Source organism: Oncorhynchus gorbuscha, linkage group LG05 (genome assembly GCF_021184085.1).
Source record: "Oncorhynchus gorbuscha isolate QuinsamMale2020 ecotype Even-year linkage group LG05, OgorEven_v1.0, whole genome shotgun sequence".
NCBI classification, from domain to species: domain Eukaryota; kingdom Metazoa; phylum Chordata; class Actinopteri; order Salmoniformes; family Salmonidae; genus Oncorhynchus; species Oncorhynchus gorbuscha.
The window spans coordinates 45,599,063-45,626,924 of NC_060177.1; the positions used below are offsets into that span (position 1 = coordinate 45,599,063).

The window sequence follows — 27,862 nt, forward strand, 5'->3', positions numbered from 1 at the left end:
TTACCATGATATTGAAATGTTTCGTGATGACAATCCTCAAATATTTTGAATTGTAATGTCTTCAAATGTGTATAATTTTCATCAGGCTTTCGTTATTGGCCGTTCTTGTTTAGTTAGACACAATTTTTCCTTTGACAAGAACCGTAGCTAGTTTGCTAGGGTTTAAGTCACTATACGATTCATCTTTATTGTCGTTTAGCTAAGTGATATATAACCTGGATGACTATTCACTTTTACACTCTCTGGCAAATAATGGTTGGGACGGTTTGCTTAGCAAGCCAGGCTCTTTTAGCGAGCTAATTAAGTTAGCGTCGACGAGTTTTGGTACTCGGCGAACCTCCCCCGCTTCATGTTCATATGAGGTCTCTCAACAACGCATTTCACTTTGCCAGTTTGCTTGCATTTAACAGTAACGAACCCCGAGACGTAGGGTCACGCTAATGAACGTTAGCAGCTCATTAGACCGGTGCGTGTCCTGTGGCTATCTTGCTACTGCTGTAGCTAGGCAAGTACAGTAGCTAAGTGCTCAAGCATAGCACTCGATGCTGGCTAAAAATAACCAACTCTTTGTCCCCAATTCAGCACCCCACCAAAAGTGGTGAGCTCGCCTATTAGAGCCCGTCCACCTTACGACTTTACATACAACCAGTTGGGACTTTGTCGCTCTACATGGTCGATACAGCCAAGTCAGGACGATCGGAAGAGGTTGGAGGCACTGTAGTTTGTGAGACGAACTGGCATGAGGCATCTCTCTCCGGCTGGGTAGTCTTCAAGTCGGGTTACCAAAGTAAACGCATTCAACTGGCTTTTTTTGACCGAACATCAAGCGTCATCCATGGCGTTGGCCTGTCACCAGTAGCTTGTTCCCGGCAGGGAAAACATTAGCTATTTAACACTAACAATACTGTTAAAGGACACCCATTTGTTCTGATTGTAAACTGTGAAAGAAATCATTTAACGTTATTCTACCACAGTGGAACATCATGTCGGAGGATAACAACGCAGACAAATTCATCAAGGTACTGTAATGTTGATTCATTTGAATACAGAACAATTGTTTACATGTTGGATGTGCTGCTAATGTTGTCATACGGCTAGGGCTGGGAATTGCCAGGGACCTCAGGATATTATCACGATATTTAGGTGCCGAAAAGATATGTATTGCGATTCGAGTTTCCAAACATATTGCTGCAGAAGGACACGAGAGGCATGAGAGAAGGAGTTTATCAGACATGGAAATAAGTGTTGAAAACAAATTTGCTCCATATTTAAATATAACATTTAGAACCAGCTATTAAGGAAAAATACGGGAGTTTTGGTGCAGGTAGCTAGCGCAAAATAATAGGATATTGTCAAAATGATATGATACGATTTATCGTCAGAAATAATTTCCGGATATGTAACTTATCAATTCCTCCTGTCACTACATAATGCATTGGAATGTCACTTGATAAGAGTCAGATTGTACTTCAAATAACTAATGTCATTTGTTTATTTCCATTGCAGACACATTTCGTTCCTCATGATATGATGTTGTTTAGAATAAATGTTTCATGCATAACATACTCTTTTCAAATTACACATCTGACATGTTTTGGAAAGTTTACTTTTTCTTTCATCTCACATGAAACTTTCCGGGTTTGGTTTTCCACTTAAAGGAACACTCCACCCAAAAGTATATTTTGGTATTTATTTTATGAGTCCATAGTTGACACAGTCCCAAAATATTTGGATCAAATCTGCAATCAAGTTTTGTCAGCAATCAAGTTTAAGATATGTAACTTAAAAATACAGAGATCATCCCTGAATGATGCTGCAAAATGCGTCATGATTCTTGCTGTCCCCAGTCCACCTGGCCGTGCTGCTGCTCCAGTTTCAACTGTTCTGCCTGCGGCTATGGAACCCTGACCTGTTCACCGGACGTGCTATTTGTCCCAGACCTGCTGTTTTCAACTCCCTAGAGACAGCAGGAGCGGTAGAGATACTCTCAATGATCAGCTATGAAAAGCCAACTGACATTTACTCCTGAGGTGCTGACCTGTTGCACCCTCGACAACTACTGTGATTATTATTATTTGACCATGCTGGTCATTTATGAACATTTGAACATCTTGGCCATTATAATCTCCACCCGGCACAGCCAGAAGAGGACTGGCCACCCCTCATAGCCTTTCTAGGGAGTTTTTCCTAGCCACTGTGCTTCTACACCTGCATTGCTTGCTGTTTGGGGTTTTAGGCTGGGTTTCTGTACAGCACTTTGAGATATAAGCTGATGTAAGAAGGGCTATATGAATACATTTGATTTGATCATAAGGGTATGATTCCTGTATTTTGAAAGTTACTTTTGGTCATGTAGTGTATGTGGACACCTGCTTGTTGAACATCTCATTCCAAAATCATCAAATCAAATTGTATTTGTCACATGCGCCTAATACAACAGGTGTAGACCTTACAGTGAAATGCTTACTTACAAGCCCTACACCAACATTGCAGTTCAAGAAATAGAGTTAAGAAAATATTTACTAAATAAACTAAAGTAAAAAATAAGTTACACAATAAAATAACAATAACGAGGCTATATACATGGGGTACCTGTACCTGGTCAATGTACAGGTTAGTTAAGGTCATTTGCACATAAAGGTAGGGGTAAAGTTACTATGCATAGATAATAAACTGCGAGTAGCAGCAGTGTAAAAACAAGGGGGGGTGTCAGTCAATGTAAATAGTCCAGGTGGCCATTTTATTAATTGATCAGCATTCTTATGGCTTGGGGGTAGAAGCTGATAAGGAACCTTTTGGACCTAGACATGGCGCTCCGGTACCGCTTGCCGTGTGGGAAAAGGCAGTGTGTAGTGTGATTGAGATTGCGTCATATGTGGATCTGTTGGGACGGTATGCGAATTGGAGTGGGTCTATGGTTTCAGGGATGATTGTGTTGATGTGAGTCATGATCAGCCTTTCAAAGAACTTCATGGCTACCGACGTGAATGCTACAGGGCGATAGTCATTTTGGCAAGGCATTAAAATGGAGTTAATCGCTCCTTTGCTGCTATAACAGCCTTCACTCTTCTGGGAAGGCTTTCCACTAGATATTGAAACATTGCTGTGAGGACTTGCTTCCATTCAGCCACGAGAGCATTAGTGAGGTCGGTTACTGATGTTGGCCAATTAGGCCTGGCTCACAGTTGGCATTCCAATTATCTCAAAGGTGTTCAATGGGGTTGAGATCAGGTCTCTGTCCAGGCCAGTCAAGTTCTTCCACACCGATCTAGACCAAACCATTTCTGTATGGACCTCGCTTTGTGCATGGGGGCATTGTCATACTGAAACAGGAAAAGGCCATCCCCAAACTTGCCACAAAGTTGGAAGCACAGAATTGTCTAGAATGTCATTTTATGCTATAGTGTTAAGATTTCCCTTAACTGGAACTAAGGGGCCTAGCCCATACCATGATACACAGCCCCAGACCGTTATTCTTCCTACACCAATTGTACAGTTGACACTATGCAGGGGGGCAGGTAGCGTTCTCTTGGAATCCACCAAACCCAAATTTGTCCGTCGGACTGCCAGATGGTGAACCGTAATTCATTACTCCAGAGAACGCGTTTCCACTTCTCCAAAGTCCAATGGTGGCGAGCTTTACACCACTCCACCGACGCTTGGCATTGCACATGGTGATCTTAGGCTTGTGCACAGCTTCTCGGCCATGTAAGCCTATTTCATGAAGCTCCCGACGAACAATTATTGTGCTGACATTCCTTCCAGGTGCAGTTTGGAACTCGGTAGTGAGTGTTGCAACTAAGGACAGATTATTTTTACGCACTTCAGCACTCGGTGGTCCAGTTCTGTGAGCTTGTGATGCCTATCACTTCACGGCTGAGCCATTGTTGCTCCTAGACGTTTCCACTTCACAATAACAGCACTTACAGTTGACCTGGGCAACTCTAGCATGGCAGAAATTTGACGAATTGATTGGTTGGAAAGGTAGTCATCCTATGCTAGTGCCGTGTTGAAAGTCACTGAGCTCTTCAGTAAGGCTATTCTACTGCCAATGTTTGTCTATGGAGATTGCACGGCGGTGTGCTCAAATTTATACACATGTTAGTAACGGAATTTGCAGAAATAGCCGAATCCGCTAATTTCAAGGGATGTCCACAATAACAATAATAATATGCCTGCAATAATAGTTAACATGTTTTTTGAAAGACTATCGTCTTTTTATTTTATTTTACCTTTATTTAACCAGGCAGGCCATTTGAGAGCAAGTTCTCATTTGCAACTGCGACCTGGCCAAGATAAAGGAAAGCAGTGTGACAGAAAAAACAACAGAGTTACACATAAACAAACGTACAGTCAATAACACAATAGAAACATCTATGTACAGTGTGTGCAAATGAGAAGAATAGGGAGGTAAGGCAATAAAATAGGCAATGGAGGTGAAATAATTACAATTTAGCAGTAACACTGGAGTGATAGATGTGCAAATGATGATGTGCAAGTACAGATACTGGGGTGCAAAGGAGCAAGAAGATAAATATCAATATGGGGATGAGGTAGTTGAGTGTGCTATTTTACAGATTGGCTGTGTACAGGTTAGAGGTCGACCAATGAATCGGATTGGCCGATTTCAAGTTTTCATAACAATCGGAAATCGGTATTTTGGGGCGCCGATTTGCCAATTAAATTTGTTTTTTTTATAAAAAATTAATATTTTTATACGTTTATTTAACTAGGCGAGTCAGTTAAGAACACATTCTTATTTTCAATGACGGCCTAGGAACTATGGGTTAACTGCCTTGTTCAGGGGCAGAACGACAGATTTTCACCTTGTCGGCTCGGGGGATCCAATCTTGCAACCTTAGTTAACCAGTCCAATGCAATAACGACCTGCCTCTCTCTCGTTGCACTGCCTGTTACGCGAATGCAGTAAGCCAAGGTAAGTTGCTAGCTAGCATTTAAACTTATCTTATAAAAAACAATCAATCATAATCACTAGTTAACTACACATGGTTAATGATATTACTTGATATCTAGCGTGTCCTGCATTGCATATAATCTCACTGAGCATACAAGTATCTAAGTATCTGACTGAGTGGTGGTAGGCAGAAGCAGGCACGTAAACATTCATTCAAACAGCACTTTCGTGCGTTTTGCCAGCAGCTCTTCGTTGCGCGTCAAGCATTGCGCTGTTTATGACTTCAAGCCTATCAACTCCCGAGATGAGGCTCGTGTAACCGAAGTGAAATGGCTAGCTAGTTAGCGCGCGCTAATTGTCGTTGAATACGAGGAGAGGGACGGAAGCTATACTGTTACACTGGCAATACTAAAGTGCCTATAAGAACATCCAATAGTCAAAGGTTAATGAAATACAAATGGTATAGAGGGAAATAGTCCTATAATTCCTATAATAACTACAACCTAAAACTTTTTTACCTGGGAATATTGAAGACTCATGTTAAAAGGAACCACCAGCTTTCATATGTTCATGTTCTGAGCAAGGAACTGAAATGTTAGCTTTCTTACATAACACATATTGCACTTTTACTTTCTTCTCCAACACTTTGTTTTTGCATTATTTAAACCAAATTGAACGTTTCATTATTTACTTGAGGCTAAATTGATTTTATTGATGTATTATATTAAAATAAGTGTTAATTCAGTATAGATGTAATTGTCATTATTACAAATAAAAATAAAATAAACGGCCGAGTAATCGGTATCAGCTTTTTTGGTCCTCCAATAATCGGTATCGGTGTTGAAAAATCATAATCAGTCGACCTCTAGTACAGGTACAGTGCCCTACTCTGACAACTGATGCTTAAAGTTAGAGATGGAGATACAAGACTCTAGCTTCAGTGATTTTTGCAATTCTTTCAAATCATTGGCAGCAGAGAACTGGAAGCAAAGGCGGCCAAAGGAAGTGTTGGCTTTGAGGATGACCAGTGAAATATACCTGCTGGAGCGCATGCTACGGGTGGGTGTTGCTATGATCTGAGATAAGGCGGGGCTTTACCTAGCAAAAACTTACTGGACCTGGATCCAGTGGGTTTTGGCGATGAATATGTAGCGAGGGCCAGCCAATGAGAGCATACAGGTTGCAATGGTGGGTAGCATATGGGGCTTTGGTAACAAAACGGATTTCAACCTGTGCATCCTGATCACGTCAGGTGTGGATGGACAAAATCAACATACATGCGATTCCGACAATGAATCCACAGATAAAAGGTTAAACCGAGTTTGTTTCTAGTAATCTCTCCTCCCTCAGGCTTCTTCTTTGGACTTTTATATGGAGGTTGGCAACCAACTTTAAGGTACATTACCGCTACCAACTGGACTGGAGTGTGGACGTCAGTTCATCTTTCAATCACCCACATTGGTAAAAACCAATGAGATGGGAAAGGCGGGACTTTAAGCGTGTCAAGCATCACAAATATAATCAAGTTTAATGTTTTTTTAAATGTTTAAAAAAAAAGTTTTTTAAATAAAATAAGTTCTAAATATGCCTTCGGAGTAGTTCATGACCCTAAGGTGGCAACACATACATTATAAGGGATTTCAATGTGTTTTTTTTTCATTTATACTGTTCAGTCCAACTCCAAACAAAACCGTTTTTATCTATTTTTGCATTTGCTGCACTTTTATTATAATTTCCACACTGTATATATTATTAGTTAAAATTATCAGTTAATTGAACTGTTGGAATCATTGAATATAATATAATTCTGTAGTTGGATTATAACGGGCAGCAGTGAGGAATGAATTTAAAAAAATATATATTTAATCTTTATTTAAACAGGTAGGCTAGTTGAGAACAAGTTCTCATTTACAACTGCGACCTGGCCAAGATAAAGCAAAGCAGTGCAACACAGAGTTACACATGGAATAAACAAACATAGTCAATAATACAATAGAAAGTTTGTATACAGTGTGTGCAAATGAGGTAGGATAAGGGATAATTACAATATAGCAATTAAACACTGGAGTGATAGATGTGCAGAAGATAAATGTGCAACTAGAGATATTGGGGTGCAAAGGAGCAAAATAAATAACAGTATGGGGATGAGGTAGTTGGGCTATTTACAGATGGGCTATGTACAGGTGCAGTGACAACTGTCGCTTAAAGTTAGTGAGGGAGATATGAGTTTGTTCCAGTCATTAGCAGCAGAAAACTGGAAGGAAAGGCGGCCAAAAGAGGATTTGGCTTTGGGGACGACCAGTGAAATATACCTCCTGGAGCGCGCGCTACGGGTGTGTGCTGCTATGATGATCAGTGAGCTGAGATAAGGCGGGGCTTTACCTAGCAACGACTTATAGATGACCTGGAGCCAGTGGTGTTTGGCGACGAATATGAAGCGAGGGCCAGCCAACGAGAGCATACATTCGCTGTGGTGGGTAGTATATGGGGCTTTGGTGACAAAAGGGATGGCACTGTGATAGACTACATCCAGTTTGCCGAGTAGAGTGTTGGAGGCTATTTTGTAAATGACATCGCCAAAGTCAAGGATCGGTAGGATGGTCAGTTTTACGAGGGTATGTTTGGCAGCATGAGTGAAGGAGGCTTTGTTGTGAAATAGGAAGCCGATTCTAGATGAAATTTTGGATTGGAGATGCTTAATGTGAGTCTGGAAGGAGAGTTTACAGTCTAGCCAGACACCTAGGTATTTGTAGTTATCCACGTATTCTAAGTCAGAGCCGTCCAGAGTAGTGATGCTGGATGTGCGGGCAATGAACGGTTGAATAGCATGCATTTAGTTTTACTTGCGTTTAAGAGCAGCTGGAGGCCACGGAAGGAGGGTTGTATGGCATTGAAGCTCGTCTGGAGGTTAGTTAACACGGTGTCCAAAGAAGGGCCAGAAGTATACAGAATGGTGTCGTCTGCGTAGAGGTGGATTAGAGAATCACCAGCAGCAAGAGCGACATCATTGACGTATACAGAAAAGAGAGTTGGCCCGAGAATTGAACCCTGTGGCACCCCCATAGAGACTCCCAGAGGTCCGGACAACAGGCCCTTTGACACACTGAGCTTTATCAGAGAAGTAGTTGGTGAACCAGGCGAGGCAATCATTTGAGAGACCAAGGCTGTTGAGTCTGCCAATAAGAATGTGGTGATTGACAGACTCGAAAGCCTTGGCCAGGTCGATGAATACAGCTTCACAGTAATGTCTCTTATCGATGGCGGTTATGATATCGTTAAGGACCTTGAGCGTGGCTGAGGTGCACCCATGACCAGCTCGGAAACCAGATTGCATAGCGGAGAAGGTACGATGTGATTCAAAATGGTCAGTAATCTGTTTGTTTACTTTGCTTTCGAAGACCTTAGAGATGCAGGGTAGGATAGATATAGGTCTGCAGCAGTTTTTGTCAAGAGTGTCTCCCCCTTTGAAGATGGGGATGACCGCGGCAGCTTTCCAATCTTTGGGAATCTCAGACGATGCGAAAGAGAGGTTGAACAGGCTAGTAATAGGGGTTGCAACAATTTCTGCAGATAATTTTTTAGAAAGATTGTCCAGATTGTCTAGCCCGGCTGATTTGTAGGGGGTCCAGATTTTGCAGCTCTTTCAGAACATCAGCTATCTGGATATGAGTGAAGGAGAAATGGTGGGGGCTTGGGCGGGTTGCTGTAGAGGGTGCCGGGCAGTTGATCGGGGTAGGGGTAGCCAGGTGGAAAGCATGGCCATCCATAGAGAAATGCTTATTGTAATTCTCAATTATAGTGGATTTGTCGGTTGTAACAGTGTGTCCTAGCCTCAGAGCAGTGGGTAGCCGGGATGAGTTGCAATTATTCTCCATGGACTTTAGTGTCCCAGAACTTTTTTTTTTGTTTCCTGCAGGATGCAAATTTCTGTTTAAAAAAGCTAGCCTTAGCTTTCCTAACTGCCTGTGTATATTGGTTCCTAACTTCCGTGAAAAGTTGCATATCATTGGGGCTATTCTATGCTAATGCAGAACGCCACAGGATGTTTTTGTGCTGGTCAAGGGCAGACAGGTCCGGAGTGAACCAAGGGCTATATCTATTCCTGGTTCTACAATTTTGGAATGGGGCATGCTTATTCAAGATGGTAAGGAAAGCAATTTTAAAGAATTACCAGGCAACCTCTACTGACGGAATGAGGTCAATTTCCTTCCAGGATACCCGGGCCAGGTCGATTAGAAAGGCCTGCTCGCTGAAATGTTTTAGGGAGCGTTTGACAGTGATGAGGGGTGATCTTTTGACCGCATAACCATTACGGACGCAGGCAATGAGGCAGTGATCGCTGAGATCCTGGTTGAAGACAGCAGAGGTGTATTTAGAGGGCAGGTTGGTTAGGATGATATCTATGAGGGTGCCCGTGTTTATAGATTTGGGGTTGTACCTGGTAGGTGCATTGATAATTTCTGTGAAATTGCGGGCATCAAGCTTAGATTGTAGGATGGCCGGGGTGTTAAGCATGTCTCAGTTTAGGTCACATAACAGCACGAGCTCTGAAGATGGATGGGGGGCAATCAATTCACAAGTGGTGTCCAGGACACAGCTGGGGGCAGAAGGTGGTCTATAGCAAGCGTCAGCGGTGAGAGACTTGTTTCTGGAAAGGTGGATTTTTAAAAGAAGCTCAAATTGTTTGGGCACAGACCTGGATAGTAAAGACAGAACTCTGCAGGTTATCTCTGCAGTAGATTGCAACTCCGCCCCCTTTGGCAGTTCTATCTTGTCGGAAAATGTTATAGTTAGGGATGGAAATTTCAGGGTTTTTGGTCTTCCTAAGCCAGGATTCAGACACGGAAAAGGACATCCGGGTTGGCAGAGCGTGCTAAAGCAGTGAATGAAACAAACTTAGGGAGGAGGCTTCTAATGTTAACATGCATGAAACCAAGGCTTTTATGGTTACAAAAGTCAACAAATGAGAGCTCCTGGGGAATGGGAGTGGAGCTAGCCACTGAAGGGCCTTGATTAACCTCTACACCACCAGAGGAACAGAGGAGAAGTAGGATAAGGGTACAGCTAAAGGATATAAGAACTGGTCGTCTAGTACATTCGGAGCAGAGAGTAAACGGAGCAGGTTTCTGTGCATGGTAGAATAGATTCAAGGCATCATGTACACACAAAGGTATGGTAGGAGGTGAATACAGTGGAGGTAAACCTGTGCATTGAGTGACGATGAGAGAGATATTGTCTCTAGAAACATAATTTAAACCAGGTGAGGTCACCACGTTTGGAACTAAAGGGTTAGCTAAGGCGTAGTGTGCAGGGCTAGAGGCTCTACAGTGAAATAAGGCAATAATCACTAGCCAAAACAGTAATGGTCAAGGCATATTGACATTAGGGAGAGGCATGCGTAGCCGAGTGATCATAGGGGTCCAGTGAGTAGCTCGGCGGGCTGGAGACACAGCGATTCAGACAGCTAGCGGGACGGGGCTAGCAAGCTAGCAGAAGGTCCTTAGAGGGACGTCGTGACGGAAGAAGTCTGTTGTAGCCCCCTCGTGCTGTTACGTCGGCAGAGTAGTCGTGATGGATCAGCAGGGCTCCGTGTGGTAAAAGGGTCCAGGCTAATTGACAAAATAGGTATAGTGGCCAAAGAATTTGGCCGATGGGCCTCTTCAGCTAACAGTCCGATATGCTCTAGATAGCTAGCGGGCCGCGGCTAGCAGATGGGCATTCAGGGGATGTCATGATGGAGGGGCTAGTTGAAAACCCCCCTCGGGCAGATTACGTCTGTAGTCCAGACGTGATGCATCGGCGGGGCTGTGTCGGCAGTGAAGGGGGTCCAGGCCAATTGGCAAAATAGGTATTGTAGCCCAAGGAGTGGCTGGTGGACCTCTTCGGCTAGCCGGGAGATGGGCCTAGCAAAGGCTAGCTCCAGGCTAATTGGTTCTTGCTTCGGGACAGAGACGTTAGCCAGGAGTGGCCACTCGGATAGCATCTACCTAGCTGCGATGATCCAGGTGAAAAGGTTCAGAGCTTGCGGTAGGAATCCGGAGATGTGGAGAAAAACAAGTCCGATTTGCTCTGGTTTGAGTCGCGCTGTGCAGACTGGCAAGAGCTGTCCGGGCTAAAGGTTAGCTGATGACTGCTAGCTAGTAGCTAGTTAGCTGGCTAGCTTCTGTTGGGGGTTCCGGTTCAAAAGTAAAGAAAATAGCAGATCCATACCACATTGGGTGAGGCGAATTGCAGTAGAGTATGTAGAGTATTAGCCTACCAGATGTTTTTAGCTGGAAACACTTTAATGTATAAAGGCTATGTACCGCCCTCTGAAGTGTGAACCCCCTTTCCTCTCTCTTTGCCTTAAATGTTACCTAGCCAGCCTCCCAGTGTGGACCTCTAATAATCCGCAGACAACCCCTCAGCTGCCTGGCCTAGTCTCCCCTGCTCTTCTCCACTACTCTTAGTGCGTCATTGGATATCCATATCAGGCATAATATCTTATCCAAGTGGCCCCTGCTCACACAGCTGGGTTAGAATGTGCTAAGGATGGGAGAGAGGGTGGGTTTTTGGAATAGCCTTTCACCGAGAATTGGAACACAGCTTGAGCCAGACTGCACACCAAAAGCTTCAAGGGCCAGAATGGTCCACTAGACTGAAAAGAAAATGCTTCAAGTGGCAATTGAGTTTACCCTAAGCATTTAGGCTTTTAAAAACAACTCTTCCCTTGCTGTTTGTCAAATATGCTCTAGCTAGCCATAGGATAGAAATGGTGGATGCAGAGCCCAGAGGTAAAGGATAGGTCATCTCTGGTCCAATAAAAGCCTTGAGTAATTGTTATGTGTTACAATTCGGTCCAAGTGTCAACACAACAGGAGCTTGACCTAGCAAAAGAGGGATTAGCCAATATTAACTGTGAACAGGGATGCTGCTGCCTACACTTTAGTGTGTGACATTTTTCCAATATCTGTCTGTTGTGTTTGTCCTCCTCTCCCTCTCTTAGGAGACCTCCATCTTGGAAGAGTACAACATTAACTGGACACAGAAGCTCGGGGCAGGGATCAGTGGACCTGTTAGGTGAGCATTCTTCTGAGTTATTTTGAGCTATTTTGCCCAGTTTGCCCAGGGATACTAACTAATTTGTGCAATGTAGGAGATGCATAAATTATTGCATATTAGGCCTAAATGCAGATGAGGTTGAAGAGTGGTCCTCCAGAGGAGTCCAGTGCTCTTAGACTGGATGGGGACTAGTGTTAAAGGTGGTGTCACTCAGTGTGGGAATTGCCAGGGACCTCACGATACAATATTGTGCCAATACGATATGTATTGTGATTGTCACGATTCTATATACTCCGATTCGATATTGCAAACTTCTACAGATGCACCATCAATAGCATTCTGTAGGGCTGCCACCTGGTACGCAAACTACACCGCCCACAAGCGCATGACTCTACAGAGGGTGTTCCGGTCTGCCCAACGGATCACAGGGGGTAAACTGCCTGCCCTCCAGGACATCTACAGCACCTGGTGTCATAGGAAGGCCAAGAAGATCAAAGGACCTGAGCCACGGCCTGTTCACCATGCTGCTATTTAGCAGACAGAGACAGTACAGGTGTTTCAACGCCGTGACTGAGAAACTAGAAAACAGCTTTAATCTCCAGGCCATCAGACTGTTGAACAGCCATTACTAGCCAGCCACCGCATGGTACTCTGCCTGGCAACTTAGACTGCTGCCCCATGTATGAAGAGATATTGAACACTGGTCATTTTTACAACGTTGACATACGCACTTAATATGTATACTGAACAAAATTATAAATGCAACAGGTAAAGGTGGTCCCATTTTCATGAGCTGAAATAAGTGTGTGTATGTATATACACTACCGTTCAAAAGTTTGGGGTCACTTAGAAATGTTCTTGTTTTTTTGAAGATAAGCAGATTTCTTTTGTCCATTAAAATAACATCAAATTGATTAGAAATACAGTGTAGACATTGTTAATGACTGTTGTAGCTGGAAATGGCTGATTTGATATATTTTTTAAACATTTATTTTATTTTTTTGAAATATCTAGAGGCGTACTGAGGCCCATTATCATCAACCATCACTCCTGTGATCCAATGGCACGTTGTGTTAGCTAATTTGATTTTTTTATACCTTTTATTTAGCTAGGCAAGTCAGTTATCAATGACAGCCTAGGAACAGTGGGTTAACTGCCTGTTCAGGGGCACAACGACCGATTTGTACCTTGTCAGCTCGGGGATTTGAACTGGCAACCTTTCAGTTACTAGTCCAACGCTCTAACCACTAGGCTACCCTGCCGCCCCTAATCCAAGTTTATCATTTTAAAACCCTTTTGCAATTATGTTGGCACAGATAAACTGTTGTGCTGATTTAAAGAGGTCTGAGGCCCTCTGCAGACAGGATGTGGCAATGGAAGCGGACCTCTCTGACTTTCTATCACTTTAGCATCATGGTCTCGGATTGCCTCATCTGTTTCTCCACAGATGATGATAAGTATGTCATCCGCAATAGGCTCATGGTCAATCAGGAGCCCCCCCCAACCCCCCCGCAGGTATGCCTGCTTTTGCGTGCTTTTGGCAGCTAGTACAGTACGTCGGCATTATGTACAGTGCATTCGAAAGTAATCTTACCCCTTGACTTTTTCTACATTTTGTTACATTACAGCCGTATTCTAAAATTGATTAAATTGTTTTTCCCCCTCATCAATCTACGCACAAATACCACATAATATTAAGTCTGTCTGGTAACAGTAATGTTAATGAATTACCGTTATGTGTTTTGAAGGACTCTGTTGCTAAATATGACAACTGAAATGCTGAATTGTTTCAATGAGCACTTTGTATCATCTGGTAGGCTGTTTGATTCAGTGTCTTCTGTCTCTGTACAAACTTGTGTGGATGAACCAGTGAGAGCTGGTCAAACTTTGAGCTTTTTGCCATTCTCAGTGCAGGAGGTACATAAAGCCCTGAAATCCTTAGATCAGAGAAAGCCTGCAGGTCCTGCTCTTTTGGATCTCTGCTTTTTAAATCTGGCAGCTGATTTCATAGCTGAACCACTTACATCTCTGTTCAATCTAACCCTGGAATGTAATGACATTCCAAAGATCTGGAAATCAGCATTTGTCCTACCACTTTTAAAAGGGGGAGATCCAACTCTTTTAGATAATTATAGGCCAATCTCAAAGCTGTCACCCCTGGTGAATATACTTGAAACCCTTGTAAGTGAACAGCTGAAATAGTTTTTATTTGCTAACTCTATTTTACCAATGTACCAATCGGGCTTCAGGAAGAAGCATAGCACAATTACAGCAGCCATGAAGGTTTTAAATGATATCACTGAAGCCCTTGACAAAAAACAGCACTGTGTCTCACTTTTTATTGATCTCTAAGGCTTTTGATACAGTTGATCATGCTATACTAAGGCAGAGATTGTCGAGTGTAGGTCTTTCGGAGCATGCCGTAGTTTGCTAACTATCTGTCTGATAGAACTCAGTGCACTCAATTTGATGGGCTTATGTCTGTTAAATTGTCTGTCTTGAATGGTGTGCCCCAAGGCTCTGTACTTGGTCCTCTCTTATTCACTATTTATATAAATGATTTAGACAAAAATGTCAAATGCACAACTTCATTTTTATGCTCATGATACTGTTATTTACTGTTGTGCCTCATCTCTTACAAAAGCTTTCCAGAACATGCAAACTGCATTTTATACTGTTCAACATACCTTGTGTCAATTTAAGCTTATCCTCAATACTGACTAAACTAATGGTGTTTTCTAATGCAAGAAATAGACCTCTGAACCTTTCACCTATTACTACCTGCCAGGGCAAGGAGATTGAGGTTGTAACCGCATATAAATATCTTTTGAATTTTAATTGATGACGGCGTCTTTTAAATTGCATATTCAACAACTTACAAAAAAATTTAAGCTGAAATTGGGATTTTATTTTAGGAATAAGGCCTGTTTTTCATTTGAAGCCAGAAGGAGGCTAGAATCAGCTACATTTATGCCTTTACTAGACTATGGGGATATTTTATATACGAATGCTTCCGCTCAGTGTTTGAGATCAATTGACACTCTTTACCATGGCACTTTGAGATTTATTTTAAACTGCAAAATCCTTACGCACCACTGCACTTTGTATACCAGGGTAGGCTGGCCTTCTCTAGTCACTTGTAGGCTCAGTCACTGGTATACTTTTATTTACAAAGCCATTTTGGGTTTATTACCTTTTTATTTGCATTTTTATTGTTCAGAAATGTGGTGGGTACTCTCTTCGTTCGCTGTACTTTATCCTGCTAACTGTTCCAAATGTCCGAACTGAATTTGGTAAAAGGGCTTTTATGCACTCTGCGCCATCGTCTTGGAACACCTTACAAAATAATTTTAAACTGGAAGAACTTGTCTCGATTGGTGTTTTTAAATCACTGATGAAGGATTTTGAGGTTGATTCCCTGACCTGTCAATGTTTATAATTTGCAGTTTTATACTTTTGTGAATTCAATGGTTTTTACTAGATTACTTGTAGTTTTTCATGTTGTCTGTCTGTAATTTTTTTTTTAATGACTTGGTGCTGCCTATCTTGGCCAGGGCGCTCTTGAAAAATAGATTTTAATCTCAATGAGCCCTTCCTGGTTAAATAAGTTAAATAAATAAATAAATGACGAAGCAAAATCTGGTTTTTAGACATTTTTGCAAATGTATAAAAAAATACATCAACTAAGACATTTACATAAGTACTAACTCTTTCCTCAGTACTTTGCTGAAGCACCTTGGCAGCGATTACAGCCTTGAGTCTTCTTTGGTATGATGCTACAAGCTTGGCACACTTGTATTTGGGGAGTTTCTCCCATTCTTCTCTGCAGATCCTCTGAAGCTCTGTCAGGTTGGATGGGGAGTGTCGCTGCACAGCTATTTCCAGGTCTCTCCAGAGATGTTCAATCGCCTTTCAAGTCCGGGCTCTGGCTGGAACACTCAAGGACATTCAGAGACTTGTCCCGATGCCACTCCTGCTTTGTCTTGGCTGTATGCTTAGGGTCGTTGTTCTGTTGGAAGGTGAACTTCTGCCCGAGTCTGAAATCCTGAGCGCTCTGGAGCAGGTTTTCATTAAGGATCTCTCTGTACTTTGCTCCATTCATATTTCCCTCGATCCTGACTAGTCGCCCAGTCCCTGCCGCTGAAAAACATCCCTACAGCATGATGCTGCCACCATCTTTCCTCCAGACGTGATGCTTAGCATTCAGGCCAAGGAGTTCAATCTTAGGTTCATCAGACCAGAGTATTGTTTCTCATGGTCTGAGAGTCCTAGGATCCGAGGAAACCTTACACCATCCCTACGGTGAAGTGTGGTGGCAGCTGTGGGGATGTTTTTCCAGTGGCATGGACTGGTAGACCAGTCAGGATCGAGAGAAAGATGAATGGAGGAGTGTACCATAAAGGCCTGATTGGTGGAGTGCTGCAGAGATGGTTGTCCTTCTGGAAGGTTCTCCCCTCTCCAGAGGAACTGGGCGGCCAGCTCTAGGAAGAGTCTTGGTGGTTCCAAACCTTTTCCATTTAAGAATGACGGAGGCCACAGTTTTTTGGCGACATTCAATGATGCATACATTTTTTTGTACCCTTCCCCAGATCTGTGCCTCGACACAATCCTGTCTCGGAGCTCTACCGACAGTCCTCATAGCTTGGTTTTTGTTCTGACATGCACTGTCAACTGTGGAAACATTTTGTATATACAGGTGTGTGCCTTTCCAAATCATGTCCAATCATTTGAAATTACCACAGGTGGACTCCAATCAATTTGTATAAACACATCAAGAATGATCAATGGAAACAGGATGTACCTGAGCTCAATTTCGAGTCTCTTAGCAAAGGGTCTGAATACCTATGTAAATAAGGTATTTCTGTTTTTATTTGTAATACATGTAATCCATTTTAGATTAAGTCTGTTTTTTTGACAATCGCCATGTTGCTAATCCAGTCGGTAGGCTCTGTGACAGTGGCTAGGTGGCCATCCCTCTCATGTTTGTCCGCTGCCTTCAGGGCCACGGGCTCATTTCTTGGGGCACACTGCACCGGTGTGATGCTGTTGTCGAGCTCGAAGTGGATGTCACCTTGTAGTGACTATTGAAAATGTCACCCGGTAGTGAGTCGTTGAAAACATCCTGGTATGTAGTAACAAGGTGCTGCTTAGTTAATGTCCCTTAACCTCCCTGTTATACCTTGTGCAGTTCTGCAGGGATAGTGAAGTGCATTAACCCAATTTGCTTGCATGTTGAGCCTTTCTGATTGGCCTCTACAATCTCAGTCAATTCTATGTGTGCTCCCCTGACCACACACACTGTTCTCCATAGTCATACTTAGTTCATTGTCTCACCTGAATATAGCTTCAGTTTGGTTTTGCTGGAGATAAGGTTAATCTTGTCCTTTATGCTCATCATGTCACAGGTTGCTCCTGAGTATAATTGACACTGCTTTTCTCCATTGTGTAGTTGTAGGCTGACAATACATTTTTTCCCCCTGTGCATGCATTGCTCCTGGTTGAATAGATATGTCCATTATTTCCATTCTCCAGTTCCTCTTCCAGGGCTGGGGTATCCACTGTGTTTAGTTGGCACGAGGCTTGTTTCTTCATGCACATTTTAGCTAATTGATTTACAATTTCACACAGACGTCAAGCCAGACCATAGGCTGGGCATAGCTCCCGTCCTCGCCTGTGATTGTTGCCGCAGTATCTGCATGTCCCAGGGCTTTCCCCTGCTGCACTCAATTAATGTTGCGTTTTTCTTGCTTAGGTGTAGACCGCCGTCGGGGTCGCAATCCGTTGATGCTGTTGTCCCCTGATCTGTCCTGCGTCATTGCTCTCATTCTCCTATCTGTCAACACTGCAGCCCGGCATATCTCAATGGCAGAGGCTGGAGTGAGCACCCTCATCAGCAATCCCAAACACCACTCTGTCCCTTATCAGCTCATCTATTAATTGTCCATAGTCGTAAGAGGCTGCTTTCTCTTAATCGGGTCACAAAAGCATCAATTGACTCACCCTCTTGTCTGCAGGTGCTGAAAATGAAGTGTTCAAAGATACTTTAAACTGTTTATTTTATTTATCTCTCGAGGGCAATTAGAATACCTGCAATGTCTTTTCCTGATCTGATGTTATTTACATTTACATTTAAGTCATTTAGCAGACGCTCTTATCCAGAGCGACTTACAAATTATATAAATCAAATGTATTTATTTAGCCCTTCGTACATCAGCTCATATCTCAAAGTGCTGTACAGAAACCCAGCCTAAAACCCCAAACAGCAAGCAATGCAGGTGTAGAAGCACGGTGGCTAGGAAAAATTCCCTAGAACGGCCAAAACCTAGAGGAACCAGGCTATGTGAGGTGGCCAGTCCTCTTCTGGCTGTGCCGGTTGGAGATTATAACAGAACATGGCCAAGATGTTCAAATGTTTATAATTGACCAGCATGGTCCAATAATAATAATAATAATAATATATGCCATTTAGCAGACGCTTTTATCCAAAGCGACTTACAGTCATGTGAACAGTTGAAACTGGAGCAGCATATACAAGTTGTGTTTGTAGATGGGATGAGACTCACTGCCCATCACTGATCGTCTTCAAATTCGGCCATAAAATTAACCCAGTTATTGCCTAAATCGGCAGTCATTTTCGTTTCATCTGGCGGCGGGATGTTGGTAGCTATGCTGACACTGTATGCAAGCCAGTTAACGACAAACAAATAGCTAGTTAACTAGCTTGCTGCTAATGCTGATGCCAAAACCTTGATATCCTAAGGTACTTACAGCAGCAGTGCACTGCAGCCTCCAGCAACGTGATGTACACTTATTTTGGGTTCAGTTACTTCTGACACCATGTTTGTGTGATAATAATGGCTCAGTGCTTTGAGAATACTTCAGTCATGTTAACATGGAAACCATGGAATGCCGTGACGGCCCAGAATGCACCCATAGTACATAAGGTTCAGTACACCTGAAGGCCAATAGGTGGGGACCTAGTCCCTCTAACAGGTGGACTATTCCTTGTAACATCTGTCTGTCTCTGGTATTTCACTCCTACTGATGTTTGGTTGAAGCAAAATGTACCTCCAGGATAGCCTAGGCTTTATTCGTAGTGTAATCTGAGTTTAGGGGCGGAGGTTTTGATTGAATATTTTGGTCCTCGTTGGGGACTGTATTTGTTTCTAGGAACCAATTTGATCCTACTAGCCTAGTACTGGTATTAGGCCTACTTTTATTTAAATCTGCAAAATGTAACTTTTTGGGCGACACGACCAAATGCGAGTTATAGATCTGTAATTCTCATTGAAGTCTTAGAAGCAGTAGATCTGTTCATCTATGCTTTCCGTTAGGTTTTTGTGTCTTTTACTTTCAGTTTTGTACACCAGCTGAAAATAAAAGTATTTTTTTATTATGAAAAATATCTTACTGCAGTTTAGATGGTAAAATTATTCTCTATACAATGACTGCTTGTTTTGTCACAAACTTAAAGTAGGCAACTATTCCAATTTTACCAAGCAGGAAATGGAGGAGCGATTTCTGCATATTGCACATTTAACATAATAATAGAGTGGATTACCGTGCACCATGAAAAAATGCCTCAGTATTTTTATATTGTCAAATGTTTTCCTTGAAATGTTTATTTTCCCCTCCAAAGAGTTTGTGTGAAGAAGTCGACTCAGGAACGATTGGCCCTGAAAATCCTAATTGATCGTCCCAAGGCCCGAAATGAGGTTTGAACCATTGTTTTGCTTTTCCGATTGTCTTTTGTACGTCCTTGTCTGTTTGTCGTCGGTGTCTGTTCGGTCAGCGCCGAGTCTCCAGTGTCGTCTTTGTCTACGTTCCAAAGGACATCCTATTCCCTATGTAGTGCATTACTTTTAACCAGGGCTCTAGGGCTAAAAATAGTGCACTATATAGGGAATAGTGTTCCATTCGGGGGCATGCACTTTGTCTCATCTTTCGTCATTGTGTGTCTTCTTGTCTTATCTCCACTCTTCAACTAATACTCAGGGTGGCTGTGTATGTCACTCACCCACCCAATGTCATCACCAGCCCACGACATACTTCCCTGATAAAGCACCTCCAGTTGATCAGCTGTGTGAGGTGAAGTCGAAACGAGCAATGCAGTCACATGCCACCCCCCCTCCCAAATTGACCCACTACTACTGTTTACTTTGTGCGTCAGGCATCTTACTGAGTCTACCTTTAACTCCCTGTTCTGTCCCTGATTCAGGTGCGGCTCCACATGATGTGTGCTACACACCCCAACATTGTGCAGATTATGGAGGTGTACGCCAATAGTGTGCAGTTTCCTCACGAATCCATTCCAAGGTGAGGAGGAGCAAGTCCAATGTACCAGTACATACAGCATGTTATTGACGGGCTCATTTGAAACACATGTGAATGTTTTTATCGAATTGCTACATAGTGTATTTACACGTGTTATGCTCCTGCACCTAGTATTCATGTATCTGTTTAAATGTAACAATAGGTAACCATGACATTCAGATGTAACAACAAAACAAAAACTTTACCCCAGACTTGAGTAGAGGAAAATGCTTTGATTGCCTTAATTTTCCAATTCCATGTGGCTGCAGAGCGAGGTTACTGATCGTCATGGAGATGATGGAGGGAGGCGAGCTGTTCCACAGGATCAGTCAGCACAGACACTTTACAGAGAAGATGGCTAGCCAGGTCACCAAACAGGTAACCCTAAAATTCCTCTGTGGTATAGTTGGTAGACCAAAGTGCTTGCAACACCAAGGGTCGATTCCTATTGGGGCCACCCATATGGAAAATGTATGCACGCATGACTAAGTCACTTTGGATAAAAGCGTTTGCTAAATGGTGTGTATTAGATTTATGCACATTCAAACGTGACAAATTCCTCCTCTCAGGCTTCTAATGCACCCGTGTATTGATAACATAACTTCCTGTGAACGTTGTGTAGCTGAGCCGATGTCTGAGTTTCCTCTGTCCCCCATCAGATCGGCCAGGCCCTGGAACACTGTCACTCACTGAATATTGCACATCGAGACCTGAAACCAGAGAACCTGCTCTTCAAGGATAACTCCCTGGTGAGGGGATAGATGGGCTTACGGGGAAATGTGCATGCGCACACACACAGCTCTTACTACAGCTGTCTAGTAGTAGGCTACAACAAACATGTTGTTGTAATAGGCTACAACAAGCACGTTGCAAGAGTCCTTTCACCTTTTTAGGAAATATGTTCTGACGTTCTCCCTTTCATGTTCTAGGATGCACCGGTGAAGTTGTGTGATTTTGGATTTGCAAAGATTGACCAGGGGGACTTGATGACCCCACAGTTCACTCCTTACTACGTTGCACCTCAGGTAAGGATGGGTGCTCTGCTCAGTTCTGACACCAGGTTGGGGAGCTTTTAAAGAATAAAGTCCTGCTTCAATGAGTGTTGTCTTCTCCTCTCACCCTAGGTACTTGAGGCTCAAAGGCGACACCAGAAGGAAAAGTCTGGAATAATACCTACCTCACCCACCCCTTACACCTATAACAAGGTGAGCAACTACCCTACCTCAGCCACGACAAACCATTATCCCACAAATGGCAGCATCTCAGTTTTTTAAAAGGATTTACAAAAACATCTCGCAAGCATCTTCGCATGCTGCAACATATTTCCACTATATGTCATGTGTTGTTTGCAGGGTTGTGTCGAGCTCTCTTTCTCTATCCCTATGGCCTGGCTCATTCACTTTCCCTTGCTGTGCGTACAGAGCTGTGACCTGTGGTCCATGGGGGTGATCATCTACGTGATGCTGTGTGGCTACCCTCCCTTCTACTCCAAGCACCACAGCCGCACCATCCCCAAGGATATGCGCAAAAAGATCATGACAGCCAGCTTTGACTTCCCCGAGGACGAGTGGAGCCAGATCTCTGAAATGGCTAAGGACATTGTCCGCAAGTACGCCCCTACAGCAGGTCTTACTGTGTGTGCGCCAAGGATATTGTCCTCAAATACCTCCCCAACATGGATTGTGGGTGTCTCAAAACAGATGGCATGGTTCATCAGTGATATTTTAGGCAAAACCAATTTGGACCGCAACCAGTGCTTTAGTGCTGTATTGTTTGGATTGAGTAGGAAGAGTCTAGTTCACTAATATTACTCTCCCTCTGTAGGCTGCTGAAGGTGAAGCCAGAGGAGAGGCTGACCATTGAGGGTGTACTGGAACACCCCTGGCTCAACTGCACAGAGGCCCTGGACAACGTGCTGCCCTCCGCACAGATGATGATGGACAAGGTGGGCCTGGATGGATGGACAGAGATGGAGAGCATTTATATAGCTCTGTCTCAAAGCATTACTTAGGCCCAGTTGTACTTCATACAGGACTGTGAGACTCTGGGGTCCAAACTTTTGCTGACTGCCTTAAAAACTTAAATGTTCATGGTGTAACACTTTGCCTTGTGACCCTTCCTGTCTCCCGCCAACTCTCTCTCCCTCTGCCAGGCAATGGTAGCAGGGATCCAGCAGGCCCATGCTGAACAGCTGGCTAACATGAGAATACAGGACCTCAACATCAGCCTCAAGCCACTCAACTCCGTCAATAACCCCATCCTGAGGAAAAGGAAACTCCTAGGGTCCGTTGGTCTCTCTGTCTGCCTGCCTGTCTTGTTACATGTCTCTCTGCCTATTTTGTAGTTGGTTAGGATTTGCTTCACATTGTCTGACTGTAGAGCCCATAATGAGGAGTGACTTTCAACAGCACTGCTAAACCAAATATGTGTGTGTGGTTGGTGTCTGGTATATGTATATCCAAACTGTGTGTTTTGTGGTACAGCAGCAAGCAGAGGGATGGCTTCTTCATCCACGATCCAGAGAACGGCGGCGAGGACGCCAATGTGGCCCTGGAGAAACTCAGAGACGTCATCGCTCAGTGTATCCTCCCACAGGCTGGTCAGTCTCGCCCACACACACACACACACGCACCACACACACTTCACGTCAACCAATACAGGTGTACATCTCCTATTGACAAGCACAGACAAACAGACATGTATGCACTTACACATTTACTTGGTATACAGCACAGACAATTGACACTTAACTGTGTGTATGTGGCAGGGGAGAATGAGGACGAGAAACTGAATGAGGTGATGCATGATGCGTGGCGTTTCAACCGAGACTGCAAACTACTGCGAGACGGGCTGCAGGGCCTCAGCTGGGATGGTAGGCACAACACATGGCATACAGTGTGCAATGTCAGCTTATACAGTTGAAGTCAGAAGTTTACATACACTTAGACTGGAGTCATTAACTTATTTTTCAACCATCTACAAATTTTCAAACATTTGTTTACAAACTATATCACAATTCCAGTGGGTCAGAAGTTTACATGCACTAAGTTGACTGTGCCTTATACAGCTTGGAAAATTCAAGAAAATGGTGTCATGACTTTAGAAGATTATGATTTACATTATTTGAGTCAATTGGAGGTGTATTTCAAGGCCTACCTTCAAACTCAGTGCCTCTTCGCAAAATCAAAATAAATCAAGCAAGACTTCAGAAAAACAATTGTAGACCTCCAGAAGTCTGGTTCATCCTTGGGAACAATTTCCAAATGCCTGAGGTACCACGTTCATCTATACAAACAATAGTACGCAAGTATAAACACCATGGGACCATGAGACCATACCGCTCAGGAAGGAGACGTGTTCTGTCTCCTAGAGATTAACGTACTTTGGTGTGAAAAGTGCAAATCAATCCCTGAACAACAGCAAAGGACCTTGTGAAGATGCTGGAGGAAACAGGTACAAAGTATCTATATCCACAGTAAAACGAGTCATATATTGACATAGCCTGAAAGGTGGCTCAGCAAGGAAGAAGCCACTGCTCTAAAACCGCCATACAAAAAAGCCAGATTACGGTTTGCAACTGCACATGGGGACAAAGATCACACTTTTTTGGATGAATGTCCACTGGTCTGATGAAACAAAATAGACCTGTTTGGCCATAATGACCATCGCTATGTTTGGAGGAAAAAAGGGGGAGGCTTGCAAGCCCGAAGAACACCATCCCAACCGTGAAGCACGGGGTTGGCAGCATCATGTGGGGGTGCTTTGCTGCAGGAGGGACTGGTGCACTTCACAAAATAGATGGCATCATGAAGAGGGAAAATAATGTGTATATGTTGAGGCAACATCTCAAGACATCAGTCAGGAAGTTAAAGCTTGGTTGCAAATGGGTCTTCCAACTGGACAATGACCCCAAGCATACTTCCAAAGTTGTGGCAAAATGGCTTAAGGACAACAAAGTCAAAGTATTGGAGTGGCCATCACAAAGCCCTGACCTCAATCCTATAGAATATTTGTGGGCAGAACTGAAAAAGCGTGTGCAAGCAAGGAGGCCTACAAACCCGACTCAGCTCTGTCAGGAGGAATGGGCCAAAATTCACCCAATTTATTGTGGGAAGCTTGTGAAAGGCTACCTGAAATGTTTGACCCAAGTTAAACAATTTATAGATAATGCTACACTCAATTAGTATTTGGTATGTGAACTTCTGACCCACTGGGAATGTTACGAATTAAATAAAAGCTGATTTTTAAATAATTTTCTCTACTATTAATCTGACATTTCACATTCTTAAAATAAAGTGGTGATCTTAATTGACCTAAGACAGGACATTTTTGCTAGTATTAAATATCAGGAATTGTGAGAAACAGAGTTTAAATGTATCTGGCTAAGGTATATGTAAACTTCCAACTTCAACTGTATACAGTATTCAGACCCCTTGACTTTCCACAGTTTGTTACAGCCTTATTCTAAAATTGATTCAATAGTTTTTTTTTGCCTCATTAATCTACACACAATACACCATGTTTGCAAATCTACACACAATTGACATGTTTGCAAATGTATACAACAAACTTAAATTACGTTTACCTAAGTATTCAGACCCTTTACTCAGTACTTTGTTGAAGCACCTTTGACAGTGTTTGCAGCCTTGAGTCTTCTTGGGTATGATGTTACAAGCTTGGCACACCGGTATTTGGGGAATTTCTCCCATTTTTCTCTGCCGATCCTCTCAAGCTCTGTCATGTTGGATGGGGAGTGTTGCTGCACAGCTATTTTCAGGTCTCTCCAGAGATGTTCAAGTCTGGGCTCTGGCTGGGCCACTCAAGGACATTCAGAGACTTGTCTTGAAGGCACCCCTGCGTCGTCTTGGCTGTGTGCTTAGGGTCGTTGTCCTCTTGGAAGGTGAACCTTTGCCCCAGTCTGAGGTCCTCTGCGCTCTGTAGCAGGTTTTCATCAAGGACGTCTCTGTACTTTGCTCCATTTCTTCTTTCTCTCTCTGACTAGTCTCCCAGTCACTACCGTTGAAAAACATCCCCACAGGATGATGCTGCCACCACCATGCTTCACCATAGGGATGGAGCCAGGTTTCTTCCAGACAAGATGCTTGGCATTCATGCCAAAAAGTTCAATCTTTGTTGTTTCTCATGGTCTGAGGGTCTTTAGTTCCTTTTGGAAAACTCCAAGCAGGCTCTCATGTGCCTTTTACTGAGGAGTAGCTTCCGTCTGGCCGCTCTACCATAAAGGCCTGATTGGTGGATTGCTGCAGAGATGGTTGTCCTTCTGCAAGGTTCTCCAATCTCCACAGAGGAACTCTAGAGCTCTGTCAGTGACCATCGGGTTCTTGGTCACCTCCCTGACCAAGGCCCTTCGCCCTCGATTGCTCAGTTTGGCCGGGCGGCCAGCTCTATGAAGAGTCTTGGTGGTTCCAAACTTCTTCCATTTTTAAGAATGACGGAGGCCACTGTTTTCTTGGGGACCTTCAATGGTGCAGATATTTTTTGGTACCCTTCCCCAGATCTGTGCCTCGACACAATCCTGTCTCGGAGCTCTATGGACTGTCGACTGTTGGACCTTTATATAGACCGGTGTGTACCTTTCCAAATAATTTCCAATCAATTGAATTTACCACAGGTGGACTCCAATGAAGTTGTTGAAACATCAAGGATGAGCAATGGAAACAGGATGCACCTGAGCTCAATGTCTCATAGCAAAGGGTCTGATACTGAAGTAAATAAAGTATTTCTGGGCAAACATTTAAACAGTTTTCTTTAAAAAAATGTAATGTAACAAAGTGGAAAATGTCTAGGGGCCTGAATCCTTTCCGAAGACACTGCACTAATTTCTGTGGAGGAAATCCCATAATTAAAGGGAAGTTCTACCTTTTTTCAGCATAAAATTCTAATTCCTCAGTTAGTAACCTTTACCTGCTCACATGAAAATCACATGATGCACAGCAGATGATGGCATCAGTGTCTCCGGATGATGTCATCGGTTAACACTTATCTTCAATCTGTTTGATAACAAAATATAGAAAAACAAAGTTTTGAAATGTGTTGATGTTGGATGGTGCTGGAGATGAAAATTATGTTGAAAAACAGTGGAATTTCCCTAAAATCTGGTTCGTCAGCATTTCTTTCTTTGGTCTCCATTGTAGGACGGGCCTTCTCTGACAAAGTGGACCGCTTGAAGTTGGCTGAAATAGTGAAACAGGCCATAGAAGAAAAGACACATTTGCAAGACTCTCAGTAGCAAGTGATTTATTTGTATCACCTTTTGTATCGTTTATTCTAACATTTTTTTAAGCCAATGACTGTAGAGGCATTTGTATGTAAATTAACACGCTAAAACTATAGGATTTTTAAAAAAGAATTCACTTGCAAGACTATTGTACTGTAGATATATTGAAAAGAGGCCTTGTTGGCACTATATATTTTTTTTATGAACGACTGAAAAGAATAAACAAATCCTTATATTTTTGTAAAAAAGAAGAGGAAAATCACAAAAATATAATTTTCTGTAACCCACTGGAGGGAATTTTTACAAGCTGCTTGTCCTGGATGTCCATGGTGATGTTTTAATCTCACTCGTTTTTATTTAATTTGATTCTTATTCCTCTACCTTTTTAACAATGCTACACGTTGTATTTATTTCACAAAGAAACCCTTATTTCTGACCATGAAGCCTGATGTTTGATCATTCTGTCAGTTGAACAATATGGGTCTCTAAAGCAAACAGAGGAACTAGGCTTAAACTTGGATTGTTCACCCATTGGGTGGTAAGTGGTCCAGGGGGTAGGGAGAGGGACCTCGGTGGAAGTGTGAGGGTTTCCTGTTTAGCCCCATTAGTTCTCTGAGATTACTGCTGTTGTACCTTGAAGCTGCTCTGCTTCAATCTAGATATCAGCAACAGTCAACTTTATTACGTAATGTGCAATAGTAATTTAAAGCATGTGCATAATTTGTACATAGGTTCAATATACATACATGTTCTAAAATACACTAAATGTTCAAAAGTATGTGCACGCCTGCTCGTTGAACATCTCAATACAAAATCATGGGCATTAATATGGAGTTGGTCCAAATAGCCTGTCCTCAGTTGCAACAATAAATACTGAGTTCCAAACTACCCCTGGAAGCAAAGTCGGCACAATAACTGTTTGTCAGGAGCTTCATGAAATGTGTTTCCATGGCCTAGCAGCCGCACACAAGCCTAAGATCGCCATGTGCGATGCCAAGCGATTGGCTGGAGTGGTCTAAAGCTCGCCACCATTGGACACTGGAGATGTGTTCTCTGGAGTGATGAATCATGCTTCACCATCCGGCAGTCTGATGGATGAATCTGGGTTTGGCGGATGCCAGGAAAGCACTACCTTCCAGAATGCATAGTGCCAACTGTAAAGTTTGTTGGAGGCGGAATAATGGTCTGGGGCTGTTTTTCATGGTTCGGGCTAGGCCCCTTAGTTCCAGTGAAGGGAAGTCTTAACGCTACAGCATGCAATGACATTCTGGAGGATTCTGTGCTTCAAAATGGTTTGTCGAGATCGGTGTGGAAGAACTTGAATGGCTTGCACAGAGCCCTGACCTCAACCCCATCAA

General features: G+C 43.1%; 1 protein-coding gene across 2 annotated transcripts; it reads left to right on the forward strand.

Annotated features, from left to right (window-relative positions):
* The first annotated feature begins 6 nt into the window (after nucleotides 1-6).
* Nucleotides 7-27,646, forward strand: LOC124035967 (MAP kinase-activated protein kinase 5). 2 transcript variants are annotated; one of them, XM_046349965.1, is made up of 14 exons: nucleotides 7-1,019; nucleotides 11,901-11,974; nucleotides 19,596-19,671; nucleotides 20,175-20,272; nucleotides 20,539-20,647; nucleotides 20,929-21,018; nucleotides 21,199-21,294; nucleotides 21,394-21,474; nucleotides 21,691-21,878; nucleotides 22,094-22,214; nucleotides 22,422-22,552; nucleotides 22,753-22,868; nucleotides 23,037-23,141; nucleotides 26,422-27,646. In XM_046349965.1, exons 1-14 carry the CDS (start codon nucleotides 984-986, stop codon nucleotides 26,514-26,516), a joined length of 1,416 nt encoding a protein of 471 aa, XP_046205921.1. In that variant the 5' UTR covers nucleotides 7-983; the 3' UTR covers nucleotides 26,517-27,646. The 2 variants fall into 2 exon arrangements, with proteins under 2 accessions (XP_046205921.1, XP_046205922.1); XM_046349966.1 differs by having other exon boundaries at nucleotides 10-1,019; nucleotides 22,756-22,868.
* Nucleotides 27,647-27,862: the final 216 nt, after the last annotated feature.

What these genes read in the sequence shown, in the direction of transcription:
- LOC124035967 (XM_046349965.1), top strand. Translation starts at nt 984, where the DNA reads ATGTCGGAGGATAACAACGCAGACAAATTCATCAAG. An exon ending in GGGATCAGTGGACCTGTTAG is followed by an intron (nt 11,975 to 19,595) that starts GTGAGCATTCTT and finishes TCCCCTCCAAAG; the next exon opens with AGTTTGTGTGAAGAAGTCGA. An exon ending in CTTACTACGTTGCACCTCAG is followed by an intron (nt 21,295 to 21,393) that starts GTAAGGATGGGT and finishes CTCTCACCCTAG; the next exon opens with GTACTTGAGGCTCAAAGGCG.